This window comes from Callithrix jacchus, chromosome 15 (assembly GCF_049354715.1).
Source record: "Callithrix jacchus isolate 240 chromosome 15, calJac240_pri, whole genome shotgun sequence".
NCBI classification, from domain to species: domain Eukaryota; kingdom Metazoa; phylum Chordata; class Mammalia; order Primates; family Cebidae; genus Callithrix; species Callithrix jacchus.
This window is the reverse complement of record NC_133516.1, coordinates 25,639,156-25,661,179: the sequence shown is the minus strand read 5'-3', so window position 1 is coordinate 25,661,179 and position 22,024 is coordinate 25,639,156. Positions and strand designations below refer to the sequence as shown.

The 22,024-nt window shown below is 44.0% G+C and overlaps 1 protein-coding gene across 1 annotated transcript in view; it reads right to left on the bottom strand.

Moving 5' to 3' along the window:
- Positions 1-16,981: 16,981 nt before the first annotated feature.
- The window catches only part of RNF168 (ring finger protein 168), a 38,182-nt gene continuing 33,139 nt past the window's right edge, over positions 16,982-22,024 (bottom strand). The window contains exon 6 of the mRNA XM_002758250.6: positions 16,982-20,225. Coding sequence (XP_002758296.3) covers positions 19,278-20,225 — 948 coding nt within the window. The 3' untranslated portion in view covers positions 16,982-19,277. The remainder of the gene's footprint in view (positions 20,226-22,024) is intronic.

Sequence of the window (22,024 nt, the reverse complement as noted above, 5' to 3'; positions counted from 1 at the left end):
CTGGTTAGCGATTACAGGACAGAGATTATTTCTTGCTCATCTGAACATCCCCCACTGCGTAGCCCAGCCAGCACCTGACACACAGTAGACACTCAGTAAACGTTGGTTGGGTGAATGCAAGCTTTGATGTAGAAAGCCTTCCTAGAATCACTTGCTCTTACCTAACAGCAATCTCGATGCTTCTTGTACAGAGACTCCACCACCTTGGGCTTTTCTGGGACTCAGTTTCCCTGCCTGTAAAATGACTATAGAGAAAGCTTATCCAACCCACAGGCCGCATGCTGCCCAGGACAGCTTTGAATGTGGCCCAACACAAATTCTTAAACTTTCTTAAAACATGATGAGGTTTTTTTCTGTGTAATACTTCTTCTTTAGCTCATCAGCTATCATTAGTGTTAGTGTATTTGATGTGACACAAGACAGTTCTTCCAATGTGGTCCAGGAAAGCCAAAAGATCAGACACCCCTGTATGGAGGGTTGGACTCAACGATGTCCATGCTCCCATCAGCAGTGACAGGCTTTTGTTTCCTCTGGGACTTTCCCAATGCGGACTGCATGCACACATATGGAAGCTGAAATGCCAAGACAGCCCAAGCAGCAATATAAAAATAGCAGCTGCTGGGCACACCCTCGGGTTCCAGGCAAAGAAGATTGCACCCTGTAAGGCTTGGAAGTTGGTGTTTCCAGCTGAGCCTGGGCGTGGGTGAGTGACATGGACAGGCTAAGCTGCCAGCCTTCTGGAGCTAGTTTTATTTCTTGGGAACTATTTTCAATATTGTCTGGGTCTCTGGAAACTGAGAAAGCTGACAGCTAATCAACATTTGAGAACTGGGGACCTTGCTCCACCCCCCCTTCACTTTTTCACACCATCCATCCACCCAGGAAGCCTTTCCCGAGTGCCTGTCCTCAATTTCATTCCAGACAGGGCACTAGGGGCAGAACAATAAAGCCAACTGATGCTTAAATGGCACTTGGGCTGAACGGGACACTGTTTCAAGTGCATTACATATGTTAATTTCTCTAATCCTCCCACCAACCCCATGTTATAATGGGGAAAATCAGGCACAAAGAGATTAGGCAACTTTTGCAAATTGCAGGACTGGGATTTGGACCAGACTACCCCTGCGCCCACCCTCACCCTCCACCCAGTTAGTTTACTACATTTTCCCTTCTGAATCAGATGTTTCCTTCTCTCACCAGATAAATTTTGTGGTTTTATGATTTTTTTTCTTTTTTCAGACAGAGTCTCGCTCTGTCGCCCAGGCTGGAGTGCAGTGGTATGATCTCAGCTCACTGCAGCCTCCGCCTCCCAGGTTCAAGCAATTCCCATGCCTCAGCCTCCTGAGTAGCTGGGATGACAGGCATGTACCACCGTGCCTGGCGAATTTTTAAAATTTTTAGTAGAGATGGGATTTCACCATGATGGCCAGGCTGGTCTCAAACTCCTGACCTCAGGTGATCTACCTGCCTCACTTTCCCAAAGTGCTAGGATTATAGTCATGAACTACCAAGCCCCCCATGATGTTCTTTATTATCTTAGTATTCAAACATCTACCCCTGGAAATTTCAGAAGAGTATAATGAACTCCCATCAGCCATCATCCAGCTTCAGCAATGACCAGCTAGTGGCCAATCTTTTTCCTCTATACTCCCACCCACTCGCCCCTTTTAATATTATTATTTTGAATCAAATACTAGATGCCATATCATTTAATCTGCAGATATTTGAGTATGTTCCTTTAAAATATAAGGACTTCAACCATTGTCTCACCTAAAGAAGCTAACGTTAATTAGCCAGTCACTCTTCATGTAAAAGTCATCATTTTCTCCTTCACAGTTTGTCTGAATCATGATCCAAACAAGAACCACACACTGTGAGTGGTTGATACTTTTCCCAATCTCTTTTAATCCATAGGTTTCATCTTCATCTCCGTCTTTCGCTTTTCTTTGTAACTTATTTATTGAAGAGCCTGGTTTTTCATACTGTGTGGAAAGTTTCCTAGAGTCTGGATTTCGCATTTTTATGTTATTGTTTAACATGCCACTCTGTTCTCTGTATTTCCCATAAATGGAAAGGTGGAGGTTTGATCTGATTCAGGTCGAAGATGTTTGTGAAACTACCTCATAGTTGGTGCTGCTCCTCTGAGGAGGCACTTTCCGGCTGGTTGCTGCTGCTTGTGAAGTGAGCAGCTGCTGACGTCGATTCCAGATCCATTCATTCTTTAGTGGTTGTACGCTGGTGACCTGGCCTAGCTTCAACACCCATAGCCTCCTCCTACAGACACTTGCCCACCTCTGTCCCTGCTTCAGTGCCTTCCCGCTAAGTGGCTCCTTAGCTACCAGCATTCCCACCAGATTCCCATTCAGGCCACAGTACCACATATGACTGGGCATAACAAGCTGGAGACAGAGTCCAAACTCCACCTGAAACTTCCCAGTTAGGGGACTGTCCTTCTGAGAGAGGAGGCTGGGAGGTCATCACAACACAAACCCTGACTCCTCCGACTAAAATAAGAAAATTCCCTACAGGTGAATTCAAGTGCAGCTCAGTGTCAGCTAAGATCACATCCTTTGAAAGGGAATGAAATGGCAGCCGGGCATGGTGGCTCATGCCTGTAATTCCAGCACTTTGGGAGGCCGAGGTGGATGGATCACGACATCAGGAGTTCAAGACCAGCCTGGCCAGCCAGCATGATGAAACCCTATCTCTACTAAAAATACAACAAATTAGTCAGGCATGGTGGTGGGCACCAGCTACTTGGGAGGCTGAGGCAGGAGAATTACTTGAACCTGGCAGGCAGATGTTGCAGTGAGCTGATATCATGCCATTGCTCTCCAGCCTGGGCAACAGAATGAGACTCCATCTCAAGAAAAAGAAGAAAAAGTGAATGAAATGGGATTGCCCCCACTAAAACTCCCAGGTGCTTATGTTGTCTCTGTCACTTGGAGCTCTGAGTCTACTTACGGTAACTCTCCATCCCACTCACTACTCACTTGTCATACCTGTTTTATTCTCCCTGCAGATCAAGATAAGGGACTCTGCCCCCTCACTGTGCTTTGCCTCCTAAAATCTCTCACATAGCTCATTTGTGAGCATGGCAGATTTTCCTTAAGTTTGGGGCAATGGTTGGGTTTCAAGCTGCCACGTGGCTGGGCTCCTCTCATTCTTCCCTGGCCCCTCACTATACTCTAGGTTCACAGAATCACTACCCCTCATTATAGTCCAGCTCAGCTCAATATGTCACTGTGATGACAGAGACTATCTGGTTCTTGTCTCACTCCAACAGCACGGAAGCCCTGACAAGGCTTTGAAATTGCTGCCCTTCCGTGTTCCCACTCCCAGCCGGACTCTAGGAATTCTCTCTAGAAACAATGTAGAGGCAGACATTTATCTCCCCTTAGAACTACATTTTCATACCAGTGGATCCCTTGGGCAGTCTGGCAAAGCCTTTGGACTCCTTCTCAGAATAATGTTTTTAAAACACAAAATAAAATACATTAAAAACCAATTATAGCTCAAAGCCGGAAATAATCCAGATGTCTTCCAGCGGGTAGTGGTTCGGTAGACCAGGTACTAAGTCTACCATGGAAGACCACTCAACAATAAAAAGAAACAAGCTGTTGATCTGCACACACGTGGATCCATCTCAAGGGGATTATGCTGAATGAAAACAAGCCAATATTGTAACCTCCCAAGGGGTTCAGCTTGCCCACTGCCTAGACAGAGCCAATTCATCAAGACAGGGGAATTGCAATTGAGAAAGGGTAATTCACACAAAACCAGCTGTGCGGGAGACCAGAGTTTTATTAATACTCAAATCAGTCTCCCTGAGCATTTAGCGAGCAGAGTTTTTAAGGAAAACTTAGTGGGGTGGGGAAGCCAGTGAGCCAGGAGTGCTAATTGATCAGGGATGAAATCATAGAAGTTGAAGCTGTCTTCTTGCACTGAGTCAGTTCCTCAGTCAACTCTCCTTGCACAAGATTAGAAGTGCCAGTTTATTTATCTGGATGGTGTCTGGTGAGGGTCCGCTTCCCATTTCATAGATGGTGCCTTCTCACTGTGAACTCACATGATGAAAGGGACAAGAGAGCTTTCTGGGGTCTCTTTCATAAGGGCATTAATCTCATTCATAGGGGCTCCAACCTCACGACCTAGTCACCTCCAAAAAGCCCCACCTCCAAAAATCATCACATTGGAAATTAGGTTTCAACATATAAATTTGGAGGTAGTGAAAACAATTATTCTGTCTATAATAGTGATGAGTATAAATTATGTTTCAAGATACCAGTGACAAGGTCCCAATAATATTACAAGCTGATATTACAGATCCCTAATCCAAAACTCCAAGATGCTCCAAAATCCAAAACTTTTTGAGGGCTAACGTGATGCCACAAGTGAAAAACTTCACACCTCACCTTATGTGATGGGTTGCAACCAAAATACAGTAAAAACTTTGTTTTACGCAAAAAATTCTTTTAACTATTGTTTAAAATTGCCTTTGGGTCATGTGTGTAAAGTGCATATGAAACACAAATGAATTTCATGTTTTTGTGTCCCAGCCCCAAAATATCTCATTATGCATATGCAGATATTCCAAAATCTGAAAAAATCCAAGATCCAAAACACTTCAGGTTCAAAACATTTTGAAGAGATATTCAACATGTTCTGTGTTTCATTGCCTTCATTCATAATTGAAAGAAAAGTTAATTTTGTGAGAGGTTAATGAAAATAAAAGTGGAAAATTTTTCCTGCCCAACTTCAAAAGTTTCCTGAATTAGATCATGGACTTCGAATTAAGAACCCTTGCCTTGCTTAAGACAGCAACTTTCTCTCCTCTATTACACGGCTGCGATAGTCATAAAGCAAAAAGTAGCAGCGGAAGCATCTGTGGAAGGGGCCGTGGTCACATTGCCTTGTTAAGGGTGTGACCAGAGGTTCCCTAGGAGTTAAGGCAGAACTTCATATTTTAAAATGTCAATCAGAGGCCGAGGTGGGTGGATCATCTGAGATGAGGAGTTCAAGACCAGCTTGGCCAACATGATGAAACCCCATCTCTAATAAAAATACAAAAAAATTAGCCAGGTATGGTGCCATGAGCCTGTAGTTTCACCTACTCAGGAGGGTGAGGAATTGCTTGAGCCCAGGAGGCAGAGGTTGCAGTGAGCAGAGATCACGCCGCTGCACCAGCCTGGGCGACAGAATGAGACTCTGTCTCAATCAATCAATCAATCAATCAGTCAATGTTAATTGGTGTTTCCTCACCATTCACTTTTCTTCTACTCAAACAGTGAGACTCAGGGAGGGTCTTTGAATTTTTTCTTGGTTTTTGATTACAGGAGTTTGAGGCAATTAAGGTTCCGTTTCTATTCTATACCAAACTAAACAAGTATTCCCCAGGCTAAGAAGATGAGAGGCAGGAAGGAAGCAGGTCAGTCTAAACATTAGAGGGACCCTGTGCCCTGCCTTATGGCCACAGTCCTGGTGTTTGTGGGACCCAGAGGGACACAGGGACATGGCACATGGGGAGTCCAAGGTGAACAGGTCCACAGGTAGACCCATCCCAATCCCTAGCCTGAAGCAACCAAAGGAAAGTGCTCAATGAGCTGCCAGGCCTGAAGGTGCTAGTGGACCACAGTAGTGTGGACATACAGGCTGGTGTCCATCAGGGAGGCAGCATGCTGACATCTCAGTGGAGGCCTATGTGGACAGAGGCCACCAAGAGCCAGGTGGTGCCATGCTCTCCTGTACCTGGGCACTAACCAGTTTCCTGGAACTGATGCAATTCAATTCCCAGTGATGGCAATTTAGTGTCCACATCCTGTAGAATGTGGTCTCAAAATAGAAAATAGCTTGTTCTAGAAAAATACAGTCATATTTTCTCATCTACTTGAGTCTGTGGCCAGAGGTGCTCACTGGAGTCACCTTCAGAATCCCCTGGCAGAGCGCCTGGAGCAGGCACCATCTGTGGCCCTCGTCTATCAGAGCTTCCACCTGCTGGGTGTATGCTGGCTGACTTCCAGCTGTTCGTACCCACACTGCTCTGTCTGTGGCCTTGCTCTGACCAATAACAAAGCCTGTTGTGCCTCTGCCTGCCAGTGCGGCATGCCAGAAATTCCAGGACATAATGTTCCCTGCCCCCCACCAAGAACCCCCAACCAATGACCGAAATGCCCCACCTCGCTTACCCTTGGGTGGAATAACCCCAAGGCGTGTGCACAGCGCTGTCTCCCTGCGTTTCTCCCAGAGGATTAAGTCCAACCACCCACATGGGAAGCCGGTTTGCTAACACACTTTACTGGCTGCCTTCCTTCCTCTGCCTCACCTCCTCCTCACTCTCCTGCTCAAGTCTCCAACTCCCAGATAAACCATTAGTGGAACCATATGACACTGCCAATATTTGAGCTTTTTGACCTATAAAATTGGCAATTTCATATAGCTCAACCTAAAATTTACACTCAAATCTTTGTCTCAGAGTCTGCTCCAGGACTACTTCCCCTTCAACGCTTATCTTCTGCTCTATCCAAAGCATGTCCCAAGTCACCCCCCAGCCACCCCTAGAAAGAGTCAATGGAAAGAAACTGCTGAGCAAAATTCCAGGAGCGGAACCTGTGGGATGACAGAGGGCCGCTAGGCCTCCTCTTGTTTCACAGCGCCACGCCCGGAGAGGTGGGGGTGGGACAACACGGAGGCGGCTCCGGGAATGAATGCGTGACCCATCCACATCATACATCATAGTGGGAAACGCGGTGACAAAATGAGGAAGTCGTGAGAGGTAAGGAAACGCTGTAACTGGAAAAGTGACGGAATGTTCGGAGGCAGAAGCTCCGGGTGTGCGCTTGGAAGCTGGAAAACGGAACGGGGGTGGCTAAGAAAAAGCCCAGAGGCCTGATCCTAGTCCCCCTCCTAAAGAATGCAATTCCCTGTAAACGGAGAGTTCTGGGCATATAAACAGGTTTAGGAACACTTTGGCTAAATCAGCGTCTCAGGCATAAACACAGCACTTTACCATCTCAGGCGCCCAACAAAAATTATTCTGTTTCTGTGGCTCACAGAATATGGAGACCATCCTTCTAGACAGCAGGGGAGGGGGAGAATTTGGATGAGAATCCAGTCCCGTTACCATCTAAGCAGATTTTTTTGCCTGTATTCCACAATAAGAAATGCGTTTTACTTGGCAGTCTATTGTACCCATACACACACATACATACACCTGAAAAAATAGGTTAAACAAAATATTACCCTAACTACTACCAATGTACTTGGATATTTTCTTTCTGTTTCATAGTTTTTAAAAGCCGAACATGAGCCAAGCATGGTGACTCATGCCTGTAATCCCAGCACTTTGGGAGGCTGAAGTGGGGGGATCACTTGAGGTCAGGAGTTCGAGACCAGCCTGGCCAACATGGTGAAACCCCATCTCTACTAAAAAATTAGCCAAGCACAGTCACAGGCACCTGTAATCCCTGCTACTCGGGAAGCTGAGGCAGGAGAATCACTTGAGCCCAGGAGGCGAAGGTTGCAGTGAGCTGTGATTGCGCCACTGCACTCCAGCCTGGGTGACAGAGAAAGACTCCATCTCAAAAAATAAAAATAATAAAAAAATAAGTAAAAGCTGGACATGGCTCATTAACTGATTTTTTTTTTTCTTTTTGAGACAGAGTCTCACTCTGTCACCCAGGCTGGAGTGCAGTGGCACAATCACAGCTCACTGCAACCTTCACCTCCCGGGCTCAAGTGATTCTCCTGCCTCAGCTTCTCGAGTAGTAGGGATCTCAGCTCACTGCAACCTTCATCTCCCAGGTTTGAGCAATTCTTATGCCTCAGCCTCCCAAATAGCTTGGATTACAGGCATGCTACCACCACACCTGGCTAATTTTTGGTAGAGATGGGGTCTTTACCAAAAGGTGGCCTTGAACTCCTGATCTCAAATGATGCCCCCACCTTGGCCTCCCAAAGTACTGGGATTACAGGTGTGAGCCACCGTGTAATTAATTGATTTCATAACCTGCTCCTGGGTGGTGACCTGCGATTCCAAATATTGATTTTGATATATTCAGAAATGAAAGGGAGTGGACAGAATTTCTGGGCTTTTCTCAAACACTGTGTATTTGCTATCAGCCTCTGTCCCATTCAGGGGTTCAGGAATTGCTGGGCTCAGCCAGAGAAACTTCTAAAATACCATGAGGTGAAGAGAGTTCTGATCTCCTAATCCAGTGATTCAAATAAGGCATTGCTGCCCCTTCACATTTTCTGCCACGTCTGTCTACCACCTACACTATGTATGAGTGTATGAATATCTTCTCTAAACCAACTCACTGCTCTTTAAAACTTAAATACTTACCCTAGCCCTGTTTTATGGAATATTATCAGTAAAAGCACATATTTAATGTTATTTCCCAAGGCAAAATAATAAAAACATAACTCGAAAGATAAAACATGCTTGTCCATTCCACCTTAACTCATCAGACCAGTGGCTCTCCCTGCCCAATTCCTTTCATAGAAAACCATCCAGTCTGCTGTCCCTAATGCCTAGAAAGGCCTCAACTTCTGTCCACCTCTTCAGTGACAATCAGCCCCATCACTGTGGCCAGCAGCACTTAAACTCACCAACCCTATGAAGTGTTAGGGTCATTTTCATTTTACAAATGAGGAACTGAGGCACAGAGAGATCAGGGAGACCTGTCCAAAATCCCACAGCTAGGAAGTGACGGAGCCAGGATTTGAACCCAGGCTGTCTGATGACAGAGCCTGTGTGCCTAACTGCTAGGTGCTCCTGCCCCCTTCTGAAGCTGCCCATCCCAGTCCCAACCCTAGTATCGCCCCTTAGAGGACACCTTCCTGGACTACCTGGCCCAGAGGATCACTCTTTATATGTTCCCAAAGCATTCACTTCTTGTCTGCTTGATTCACTTGGAGGTAAATCATAACCTGTGGAGACATTGCCTCTACTAGGCTGGATCCTTCCTGAAGGCAAAGCGGCATCTCATTCCTGTGTATATTTCTGGGTCCAACAGCCCATCTGTGTGGCCTTTTGTGTTTGCTGGACACTGTGATCTGCCTTGTGGTTTAACACACACTCAGCACTCTGCTAGTTATCAGATCACAGGCAGGATTCCAGCAAAGCCCTGGGAATAGTTGGGGGTAAAGGGAGATGAGTGAGAAGCAACGGTTAAAGGAGTCTTAATCTGAGGTCCATGGTTCCCCAAAGACCCATACCTGGTATGCAAGAGATCTGAGCTTATATGAGAACAAGATTACATCCTTATTTTCACTAACTTCTGGTGGAGATTCAGCATTTCCTTTCATCGGAATGTGACCCATGACTTTGTCACCAGTAAAATCCCTGATAGTTTCATTTGACATCGCCATCAGAACAGACATCTAAAAATATTTACGCTCATTACTTGCTGGAAATTCTGGTTGTTTTCAGACCCACTGCTAGATCTTGTATTTAAGGCATTAATAATAATCCACATAAATAGCACCCACTATACTATAATTTTTTTTTACAAACTTGGTAACTATTTCAATAAGATTGACATTCTTAGAAACTTCAGTAGAATTGATAATCATATGTATTTTATTTTATGCATTTTAAAACATGTTTTTGTTTTGTTTTGTTTTGTCTGAGATGGAGTTTCGCTCTGTCACCCAGGCTGGAATTCAGTGGTGAAATCTTGGCTTGCTGCAACCTCTGCCTCCCGGATTCAAGCCATTCTCCTGCCTCAGCCTCCCGAGTAGTCCCAGATATGGAATATTATCAGTAAAAGCACACATTTAATGTTATTTCCCATGAGAATTTTTTGTATTTTTAATAGAGATGGGGTTTCACCATGTTAACCAGGATGGTCTTGATCTCCTGACCTTGTGATCCGCCTGCCTTGCCCTCCCTGTAATCCTGTGCTGGGATTACAGGCGTGAGCCACCTCGCCTGGCCTAAAAGATGATTCTGAGAGGGGCTCCATGGGCTTCACCAGACTGTTGGGGAAGTGGGGGAGGGCCATGGCACAAAAACGGTTAAGACACTCTCCATAGAGAATCATAATTTAGAAATGGGTTTTGCAGCCAGATGGACTGGAGTTCAAACCTTATTTTTGCCACTTACAAGCCAAGTTGCCCGGGCCTCGTTTCTCTCACCTGAAAAATGGGGATTACTACCTACCTTATGAGATTAGCATTTAGCACCTGAGTAAAAGTGATTTCCTAACTCAGCTGGACTTCCTGGTGAGGCAGACAGTGCCTGACCCTCAGCTGGGATAGGGTCCCCCTTTCTCTCTGCTTCCTATCCTTCCCACTAGAGAAGTCACATGTGTCTCTCAGCCTGGCGGAACCCAGCTCTCTGTAGCAGGACAGAAAGGCTGACCTCAGACTCTTCTTCCATACTCTATTTTATTTCTGAGCCCAAAATCTGCACCCCACACCCCAAATTAGCTGCCGCTATCTGAGGCTTCCAAGAGAGACCAGTCATCTTGCTATCACATGCAAGTAATGTGAACCAGCCCCACCCAGTGGACAAATGTAGAAGTGCATGTAAGCCTTCTTTACATGCACTTTTACATTTGTCCACTGGGTGGGGCTGGTTCACATTCTAAATACCGCAGCCCAGCAGGGCAGAACTTGACTCAGAGAGCTGGAACATCCATTCGATCATCCTCTCCTGCCTCTCCCATCTCAATTAGTTTTTTTATCTTTTCAAATAGAGCCTGACATACAGAAAAGTTCTTATTTTTTGCGCCTAAGAATAGTAGTAACTCTCCGGACTTATAACATGACAGGTTAGCTTCTAAAAATGCTAACCTGTCATAAAGAATATATTCTTTTGTGTTTGGTTTCTTTTATTTAACATTATGTTTGTGACATTACGTCCAGCTGTAGTTCATTCATTCTCATTGCTTCAAAGGCTCCACTGGGAAAATATGCAAAAAATGTATTTGTATCCTCATCTATTGCCTTGGCTTTTGAGTAGTTTCCAATTTGGGGTTTGCTTTGTTGCTGCATTGTTGATGGGAATTATCAGCCCTTCAAACCACCCAAGACTGATTCGGAGCTCCAGACTGATGACGCCACACACTCATCAGGAGGCTTTGAAAAGATCACTCACGTAGTGAGGCTTTCCGGGGACAGCAGGGCCCACATTCAAGCAAAACAAGGGGTAAGGGGCTCTGGTTTTTATACTGGCTGGGCAGAGGGCAGGTGGGTCCAGGATGAAGGGTCCCTCTCCCACAGGCTGGAGCTTGTGTGGTTTGAACTTCCCACCTGTGCCAAGGTTGGGAGCACCTTGGCCTTCCTGTAGGCACTTCCAGATGTGGGGAAATAAGAAAAGGGAGCTATGGGGCTTGAAAGCTGTCATAGCAAAACATCAAAAATGGAGTCAGACTCTTTATTCCAGGGTTATTATGAGTAGTGCTGCTATGAGCATTTGTGTTCAAGCCTTTTCTGTTGGGTATGCTCCGAGGAATGCCACTGCTGGAGTATACATTTGACTTTGAAAAGTACTGCCAAACAGTTTTTCGAAGCATTCGCACCAAATTGCATTCTCTCTAGCAGCATTTACAGATGTACCACAGTTTAGTCCATTCTGTAGTTGACGGACATTTGGTTTCTTTCCAGTTTTTTGATTACAAATAAACGTGCCGTAACATTCGTGTGCAGATCTTCGCGTGAACATTCACAGGCAAATACTTCGGAATACAGTCGCTATGTTGCATGGTAAGTGTATATCTAACTGTGTAAGAAACCAAACTGTCTTTTTCCAAAAGTGGCTATACCATTTTGCATTTCTACCAGCAAAATATGAGAGTTACAATTGTTTCACATTCACCTAAGTTCTCAGTATGGTCAGTTCTGGTGCGAGCCTTGCTCAGGCTGGAGTTGGCTGGAGTGCCATGGCATAGTCTTGGCTCACTGTAACCTCCGCTTCCTGGGTTCAAGTGATTCTCCTGCCTCAGCCTCCCCAGCAGTCGGGATTGCAGGCGTTTGCAGCTAGCCCCGGCTAACTTCTTTACTTTTAGCCATTCTAATGAACGTGAGGTGGTCATTCTAATGAACGCGAGGTGGCCACTCTAATGAACGCGAGGTGGCCACTCTAATGAACGCGAGGTGGTCATTCTAACGAACGCGAGGTGGCCACTCTAACGAACGCGAGGTGGCCACTCTAACGAACGCGAGGTGGCCATTCTAACGAACGCGAGGTGGTCATTCTAATGAACGCGAGGTAATCATTCTAATGAACGCGAGGTGGTCATTCTAACGAACGTGAGGTGGCCATTCTAATGAACGCGAGGTGGTCATTCTAATGAACGTGAGGTGATATCTCATCGTAATTTCAGTTTGCATTTCCTTGTGAACTAATGACAATGAACGTATTTTCATATTCTTGCCATCCATATGCCTTCTTCAATGAAGTGTTTTCTCACATATTTTGTCAATTTTTTACAAACTGGGCTGTGTATTTTCTTACTATTGAGTTCAGAGGATTACTTCCATATCCTTGATAAAAAGTCCTTTATCAGATACGTGATTTGCAAATGTTTTCTCCTAGTCTGTGATTTCTGTTTTATTCTCTTAGTGTCTTTTGAAGTGCACACCTTCTTAATTTTGGTGGAGTCCAAGTAATTGATTTTTTCTTTTATGGATTATGCTTTTGGTGTCTTAACTAAGAAATCTCTGTTTACCCTAATGTCATATAGTTTTTTTCTCCTAGACATTTTGTAACTTTAGGTTTTACATTTAGGCCCATGATTGATGAGTCTGTATTAGTAAAGTTTGGAAGGATATTTGAAAGGGGCTTCTGATAATATAAATTTATATATCTTCAGTGTCCTGTAAACACTGAAGATGTATAAAGAAGGTCATATTTCTGTACGTAAAGTCAAACGTTAAGGACTTTTGCCAATTCAGAGTTAATGGCATGGAGTTCCCGGGCATGGGGTCTTATTTCCTTTGTGTCCTCCCTTTTCTAGATGTATTGACTACAGTGTATATTTAATAGTGTGATGATTAATTTAGGCGTCAACTTGACTGAGTTAAGGAATACCTAGAAACTTCAGGAAGCATTAGTTTGGGGTGTGTTTGTGGAGGTGTTTCCAGAGGCAATCAGCATGAGAATCTAAGTGGACTAGGTGGGGAAGACCCACTTTCCATGTGGGCAGGCACCTTCCGATCTGCCAGGGACCTGGAGAGAACAAAAACAGAGAAAAGGCAATCTGCATCTGTCTGTCTGCTGGAGCTGGAATACACTCTTCCTCTCCCATCAGAACTCCAGGCTCCCAGCTGGATGCGGTGGCTCATGCCTGTGACCCCAACACTTTGGAGGCTGAGGAAGGAGGACCTCTTAAACCCAGGAGTTTGAGACCACCTGGGCAACACAGTGAGACCCCATCTCTAAAAATATATATATTTAAAAACTAGCCAGGTGGCCAGGTACAGTGGCTCACACCTGTAATCCCAGCCGAGGTGGGAGGCCGAGGTGGGAGGATCACGAGGTCAGGAGATCGAGACCATCCCAGCTAACACAGTGAAACCCCATCTCAACTAAAAATACAAAAAATTAACCAAGCGTGGTGGTGCACACCTGTAGTCCCAGCTACTGGGGAGGCTGAGGCAGGACAATCACTTGAACCCAGGAGGCGGAGATTGCAGTGAGCCAAGATTGTGCCACTGCATTGCAGCCTGGGCGACAAAGCCAGACTCAGTATCAAAAAAGAAAGAAAAGAAAAAGAAAAAAGGAAGAAGACAGTATGGACAGGCAGACTCAATTTATAATCCCCACCTGAGAGACAGACTTGTGAACTGAAGCTTTAGGGATGCAGCCTGACACCGCAAAGCCAAGCAGACAACCGCAAGGTAAGGACTGGACATTGCCCCAACTCACGTGAACTCAGCGTCCATGTTACAAATCTTGCCAAATCCAGGCAAAATATTCTAGAAAAAAAATCAGACTATACATTTAAGTTATGATTGTTTATTATGATCTTTACACAGGAAGAAGAAATGGGTAAAAATACAATACAGGCTCCACACTCCAGCTTTTTTTTCTTGTTTGTCCTTCCAACTGGATCCTGTCTTTAAAAAAATAAATAAACATTTCAAATATAATAGAGATGTGGTTTCGCCATGTTGCCCAAGCTGGTCTCTAACTCATGGGCTCAGGCAATCCTCCCACCTCAGCCTCCCAAAGTGTTGGGATTACAGGTGCAAGCCACCCCACCTGCATGATCCTGCCTTTTTAATAGCGCAAAGGTTTTAATGTTTGTTTTTCAAACCTTCATCCACACCACATATGCAGAGCTAGTATGAGAACTTGAGTAAGTTACAAGGTATTTCTGAGAATCAGTTTCTTCTGGAGCCAAAGTTTCTTGTGACCCAAGATACATCTGGCAGGGAAGAGGTAAGTGGAGGCTTCATCAGAAGACAGAAGATCACTGCAATGTACTGGATGCTGTATCTGGGGACTTAAAGCAGCACAAAGTCACTGGATGACTCCAAGAAGTGAGACTGTTCCAAGAAAAAAGCGGGACTGGAGAACAGTGTGGGTGGAGAGCCAGCAGAAAGGAGCTGTCCCTTGTTAAGGATCACTTTTCTCAGGGCCTGTGCCAGGTGCGCTACACAGATCCCTCAACTCTTCACAGCCACGCTGGTGGACACGATCTCCTTTACAACTTTTTTTTTTTTTTTAAGACAGAGTCTCACTCTGTCACCCAGGCTGGAGTGCAGTGGTGCCATCTCTACTCGCTGCAACTTCTGCCTCTCAGATTCAAGCGAAGTAGCTGGGATTACAGATGTGCACCACCACACCCAGGTAATATTGTATTCTTAGTACAGATGGGGTTTCACCATGTTGGTCAGGCTGGTCTCTAACTCTTGACCTCAGGTGATCTGCCCACCTTTGCCTCCCAAAGTGTTCTGGGATTACAGGTGTGAGCCACCACGCCCAGCCTCATTACAAATTTAAAAGTGAGGTAATGAAAGCTAACTCCCGCAAGGTCACACAAGCAGAGATCAAGTTAAAAAGAAAGTTATTTTCTTTTTTCCCTCCTACATGACATGACTGTTTTGATTCTCAAACTCAGGTAAAAGTTACTGGTCCTGCCAGGCATTGTGACTCACACCTATAATCCCAATGCTTTAAGAGAACAAGGTAGGAGGATTGCTTACAGCCAGGAATTCAAGACCAGCCTGGGCAACAGTGAGATCCCCATCTCTACTAAAACAATTTTTTGTTTAATTAGCAGGGTGTTGTGGAATGTTCCTGTAGTCCCAGAGATCCTTCTACTTGGGAGGCTGAGGCAGGATTGTTACAGTCCAGGAGATGGAGGTTGCAGTGAGCTATGATTGTGCCACTGCACTCCAGCCTGGGGAAGAGAGTAAAACTGTCTCTCTCTCAAAAAATAAAAATAAAAATAAAAAAGTTACTGATCCTATATTACAATTGTTTTTTCTGTAGAGACAAGATCTCACTATGTTGCCCAAGCTGGTTTCAAACCCCAGGTTCAAGCGATCCTCCCACCTCAGGCTTCCAATCCAAGTAGCTGGAACTACAGGTGTGTAACACACCTGGCTAATATTTAAATTTTTTGTCGAGATGGATTCTCATTGTGTTGCCCAGGTTGGTTTTTAACTCCTGTGCTCAAGTGATTCTCCTGCTTCAGCCTTCCAAAGTGCTGGTATTAAAGGCATGAGCCACCTCACCCAGCCTTATCTTACAAAGTAGCTCATACTAGCAGGGGAAAAAGTGATTGCAAACATCAGTTTGCCTCTTAAGCTTCCCCTCCCCAGAATCTTAGCCCCTTGTACCTCATTGTTTCAGTAGCTCACTAATGTTTTAAAGTAGACAATCTCGTATTTTATCTGGCTTCTCCATTGTTCACAGAATTGGAAGTGTGCGGCAATCCAATCTAAAAAGTCTGTTTTGCTTTTTAAATAACTTATAAATGGTTCAATAAAGCTAAGTAAAAAATTCCTCACAATGCTATTTTCTTTCTTTTCCTTTCTTCTTTCCCTCCCTCCCTCTTTCCTTTTTTTCCCTCTTTCCCTCTCTCCCTCCCTTCCTTTTTTGAGACACGGTCTCACTGTTACGCAGGCTGGAGTGCAGTGATACAATCTTAGAATCTCAGCTCACTGCAACCTCCACCTCCCAGGCTCAAGCGATCCTCCCACTTCAGCCTCCCAAGTAGCTGGAACAGGTGTGCACCACCACACTTGGTTAATTTTTGTGGTTTTTTTTTTTTTTGTAGAGAAGGGGTTTCACCGTGTTGCCCAGGCTGGTCTCAAACTCCTAAGCTCTAGCAATTTGCCCACCTCAGTCTCTCAAAGTCCTGGGATTAAACACCACAGGTATAAGTACCACACCTAGACTCTTTTACTTTTTTTTTTTTTTTTTTTTTGAGATCGAGTCTCACTGCTGCCAAGGCTGGAGTGCAGTGGCGCAATCTCGGCGTACTGCAACCTCAGCCTCCCGGGTTCAAGCGATTCTTGTTGCCTCAGCCTCCCGAGTAGCTGGTATTACAGGTACACCACGCCACCGCATCTGGCTAATTTTTATATTTTTGGTAGAGACGGGGTTTCAGCATGTTGGCCAGGCTGGTTTCAAACTCCTGACCTCAGGTGATCCACCCGCCTTGGCCTCCCAGAGTGCTGGGATTACAGGCGTCAGCCACCATGCCCAGCTGAGTTATTGGTCTTTTTCTTAATGAACTGGAAGATACTTTACTTAAAGGAATTAGCTCTTTGTGATGAGTTGCAACTATTTCCCCACTAGTGTGCCACAGCTTCCAATTTCCCTTGTTGTTTTGGTTATGCAGAACTTTTTTATGTAGCCGATTTTTACATACTTTTAAGTTGTGGTGAAATACACATAAGCGTCTATTTTTATTTTTAATATTTTATTTTTCAGAGTCCAGCCTCTGCACAGCCTTAGTACTCCCTGAGAAATTAAACATTTTCACATCCCTTCCACAAAAACGAGAGGAAAAAGGAGCAGTACATTCCAATGACTAATACATTTATTAGTTTCTAACAAAAAGAGGATACATGATAAGAAGAGCAGAAATACTAATAAAGAAATCAGTTTATCTTGAAACCAATTTTAGTCAGGAAGACTTCTTCACAGACAAGTAGCTGAATATATAAATCCTAAATATACCACACCAGAGGCCATTGTTTTTCCATTCTTTTTTGGTCACAGACTATTCCAGACAGATTAAATAAGTTTTAATTTGAGGAGTTCCAAGAATGTCCACTATAAAACATGAAGTGAAACTGCTCTTAGAGAAATACTGATTTGGTGAGAAAACTGATCTTGGTCTGTTTTAGACACATTTGGTTAGTTTATTTTTACTTACCAACGTGACAGTACAGTTGCAAACTATACTTCATTTGCCTACAATCATTACTCAGAGAGCAATCACCTTAAGAGGCAAATTAAGTTTTAAATGAGCACAGAATTTATAATTAACCAATCAAAATTGACATAGATGCCATCAAGTATGCAAAGATTAACAAAATTTCTATTACAAAACTTGGAGGAAAAAGTCTTAATGACATACAAAAATACTGGCAAATTTAAGCTAAATTAGCTCTAGACGTTTTATTCTATTTTCCCACTAAAAGAATAGGTGACTAGGTATCAGTAGAAACGCTGTTAAAGCTACCTGTTCGTTACTAATTAATGAAACCAAAAGATCAACCGTCTCTGAGCTAAATTTCACAAAATGAAATCAGTGTCTTCTGATTTAACTTTCAGGAGTAAGAAAGGGCAAACCCCAAGCATCCTATTTTCTATCTCTGTTCATAAACTCAAATAAGAGCAGCATCAAAACAAAAAAATAATATAAGAAAATACATGATAATGTTTCAGGTTCCATAACATAAGATACTGTGATATAACTCTCCTATATTCTCATTTTTTTCTCCAATAGCAGATGAACAGAAATACAGGTTTCCAAAAATTCACACAATTTAGTAACTAATTTTTATTTTGACACCTGATAGTATAGTGTGAAAAGCTACAAAACCCAAATGTCTCCTGTGTCATTTCACAAAGGAAGGACAAGGGAGCAAACTGCCAAACTGCACCTGCTGCTTCGCCCAGGACCAGTTTCTAACCACCCTTTCAGTTGCAATGATCCCAAACCGTCAGTCACCCCAACCAGCTTCATCCCAGCTCTTAACTCCTTTTGCATAGTCTAGTTTCCTTTCTGGCAACAAATTCTCAATTTCCTAGAAAACCCCGATTTTCATGGCTCAAGCCTGTAATCCCAGCACTTTGGGAGGTCGAGGCGGGTGGATCACAAGGTCAACAGATCGGGACCATCCTGGTCAACATGGTGAAACCCCGTCTCGACTAAAAACACAAAAAATTAGCTGGGCATGGTGGCGCGTGCCTATAATCCCAGCTACTCAGGAGGTTGAGGCAGGAGAATTGCCTGAACCCAGGAGGCGGAGGTTGCGGTGAGCCGAGATGGCGCCATTGCACTCCAGCCTGGGTTACAAGAGCGAAACTCCATCTCAAAAAAAAAGAAAACCCTGATTTTCTGATTTAACACTGATTCGAATCCATTTTAAACGAAAGGAAAGTGGCCAGGCATGGTGGCTCATGCCTGTAATCCCAGCATTTGGAGGCCAAAGCAGGTGGATCCCCCCAGGTCAGGAGTGCAAGAGAATCCCATCTCTACTAGAAATACCAAAAAATTTTAGCTGGTGGCGCACACCTGTGATCCCAGCTACTCGGGAGGCTGAGGCAGGAGAATCGCTTGAACCTGGGAGGCGGAGGTTGCAGTGAGCTGAGATTTCACCACTGCACTGCAGCCTGGACAACAGAGCAAAACTTGGTTTAAAAACAAAAAATCACCAAAGGAATCACTACAATGCTGAAAATTTAATTAAATTGGAGATGGAAATCAGATTACTTCAGGAAAATACATTTGAGTATTCTGTAAACATGGGACAATAGCCAAGAAAATGTGGGTTTTAAACCCTGCATGGGTTCCTTAATTACTTAGAATAGTATAATCGTGATTTGATTACCAGTCATGACAAAAAGGTGAGCAAAGACCAAAAAACATGCATTTTTTTGGAAAAAGAATGGCACTTGAAGACTTCTTCGAGTTGGCCAAGGCATAAGGTATTGTCCTTACAACCACACAGACCTTTCATTAAGGACAATGAGTGTGCCTAGAGAGCAGCATGAATGACACATGTATAAAGATTCTACAATAGAAAAGAGCTTCACAATCCAGCTTTACTAGATTACAAAGCACTCCCTTTAAAGGCATGCATTACTTTGTACATCTGTGAAACATCTGATAAATGCTTTTCTGTGAAATGTTTGGCTGCAGGGAATGAGCACTTCTGGATACATTACAAGGATCTCTAGTAGAATTTGGCGTCTTTCTTCCATTAACTGAATGCCTCAGCTGCATCCTAACAGACAGCTGCCTATTTTCATCCCTTGAGCCTCTCTCAGGTTTTGGGTGTTCTGTATCAGTTTGCCTTTTGAAGTTCCTATCTTTGGAATTCTTCCTCTGTCCATTTCGCACTTTGTCTGGAGGTAAGGATGTAGCACGTAAGTGATACTCATCTGGGGATCCTTTTTGCCGGTTTGGCTTCGTTTGTTCTTTGTCCACTTCCTTCTGAAGTTGTAATGCCAATAACCTGTCCTGTTCTTCTTGTTTATGTCTCTCTAACAGTAGATGCTCCAAATCTATCAGTTTTTGGGTAAAGTTTGTTTCTGTTTCCTCTTGATCTGAGGAAGAGCTGGGGAACATCTTCCTTCTTTTTGCAGAAAAGCATGCATCCTTGACTGCTTCAAAGGAAGATTCTTGGTTTTTTCTTTTGGAAATATCCTTACTGATCAGTAGGCAAGACTCCTCATTTTCTGTCTCACCTGTGTTGTTTCTGTTTGCCTGTGTAATCCCTGATGTGGTGCACCCACTCTCTGTTCTGCCAATAGGCACAACTGCAGTTTCTTTAGAGTCACAATCTCTGGTTTCAGGTCCTTCGGGAGTTAAGACACACGTTGTATCATGATTGTTTGGTCCTGCTTTGACTTTTCTTTCGTGGTACAATTCAGCACCACAGGCACATAACCATGGCATGGGGGACTCCACTGAAGAATCTGCACCTTTTTCTCCAATTCCAAGGCATATCTGTGGAGAAAGTGTTGGCATATCTTCTATTTCTGTGTCTTGCCATGTTGAGCTTTTGATATCACTACTGTCGATGTCCTGTAGAAAACAGAAAAAGACTGAATGAACTAGGGGGAAATATCGAATCGTAAGATGCAAGTCTAATTACACTGATACTACTGCTGACCTGTTAGTATACATTATTCAGTATTACTAATAAGGTTTGTTTATTTATTTAGAGACAGTCTTGCTCTCTCACCCAGGCTGGAGTGCAGTGGCACGATCTCAGCTCACTGCCATCTTCACCTCCCAGGATTAAGTGATTCTCCCACCGCAGCCTCCCAAGTAGGTGTTTGTTTGTTTGTTTGTTTGTTTAGTTTTTTGAGACGGAGTCTCACTCTGTCACCCCGGCTAGAGTACAGTGATGTGATCTTGGCTCACTATAACCTCCACTACCCGGGTTCAAGTGGTTCTCCTGCCTCAGAATTGCTTGAACCCGGGTGGCGGAGACTACAGGTGTGTGCCACCATACCCGGCTAATTTATTTTTAGTAAAGAAGGAGTTTCACCATGTTGGCCAGGCTGGCCTCAAACTCCTAACCTCAGGTATCTGCCCACCTTGGCCACCCAAAGTGCTGGGATTACAGGCGTGAGCCGCCACACCCGGCCGTATTTATTCTTAATAGTATTTTTATTTCATGGGCCAATTTAGATTAAGTAATGTATTACTTCATTTTCACTCCTATGAAAACCTACAGATTAAAACCCACTGAGTATATTCCAAATATGGCCAATAGCTGGTATCAGGACCTGACCTCTTCACCTTACAAAGTTTCGCCAGCACAGTGGTTTTTAACCCTTTTCTGTGCTGTGGACCTTCCTTTTGGTATTTAGGTGAAGTTTACAGACAACTTTTGAGAATAAAGTTTTTAAATAAAAAATTTAGATATACAGTGGCTTTACAAAAGGAACAATATTGTAACGCAATTATTAAAAGATTTTTAAAATGTGATATAATAATGTGCATCTATTAACCCACTAAATAAGATCTACTAGCCAGTCTAATAACTTGTAACATAGAATTGTCTGTGTCATCCCTGATGTACTGCACCCACTCTGTTTTGCCACAAGGTATAACTGCGGTCTAATATCAAAGCAGAGATAAGTATGAATGATATTTAAGGATATCTGTAACATGACTGGGCATGGTGGCTCATGCCTGTAATTCCAGCACTTTGGGAGGCCGAGGTGGGCGGATCACCTGAGGTCAGGAGTTTGAGACCAGCCTGGCCAACATGGTGAAACTCCATCTCTACTAAAAGAACAAAAATTAGCCGGGCATTGGGGTGTAAGCCTGTAGTCCCAACTACCAGGGAAGCTGAGGATCCACGGCACTCCAGCCTGGGCAACACAGATTCTCTCTCAAAAAACAGACAAATCAAAACAAAAAAACCACCTAGTGTTTGGAAGACAAAGCTTGGGACTTAAGTAACTTATAACTGTTAGCTGGGTGTGTTTCTTACCAAAACCCCTGGAAGCTATACCCATTGTTTGTTAAAAGAAATAACTAACACTTACAGGGTATGCAATTTCAAAGTAGTTAATACACTCACTTGTGTGGTCTTATTTCCAGGGTATCACTTTGGAGCTCTGCTGTTGAGGACTCCCACTGAACACACATGCCTGATGCTGCCTTACTAGCACACTTTTCCCCTCATCCTGTAATATTCTTTTTTTTTTTTTTTTTTTTGAGGCAGTCTCATTCTGTCGCTCAGGCTGGAGCGCAGTGGCATGATCTTAGCTCACTGCAACCTCTGCCTCTCAGGTTCAAGTGATTCTTCTGCCTCAGCCTCCTGAGTAGCTAGGACTACAGGTATGTGCCACACATAGCTAATTTTT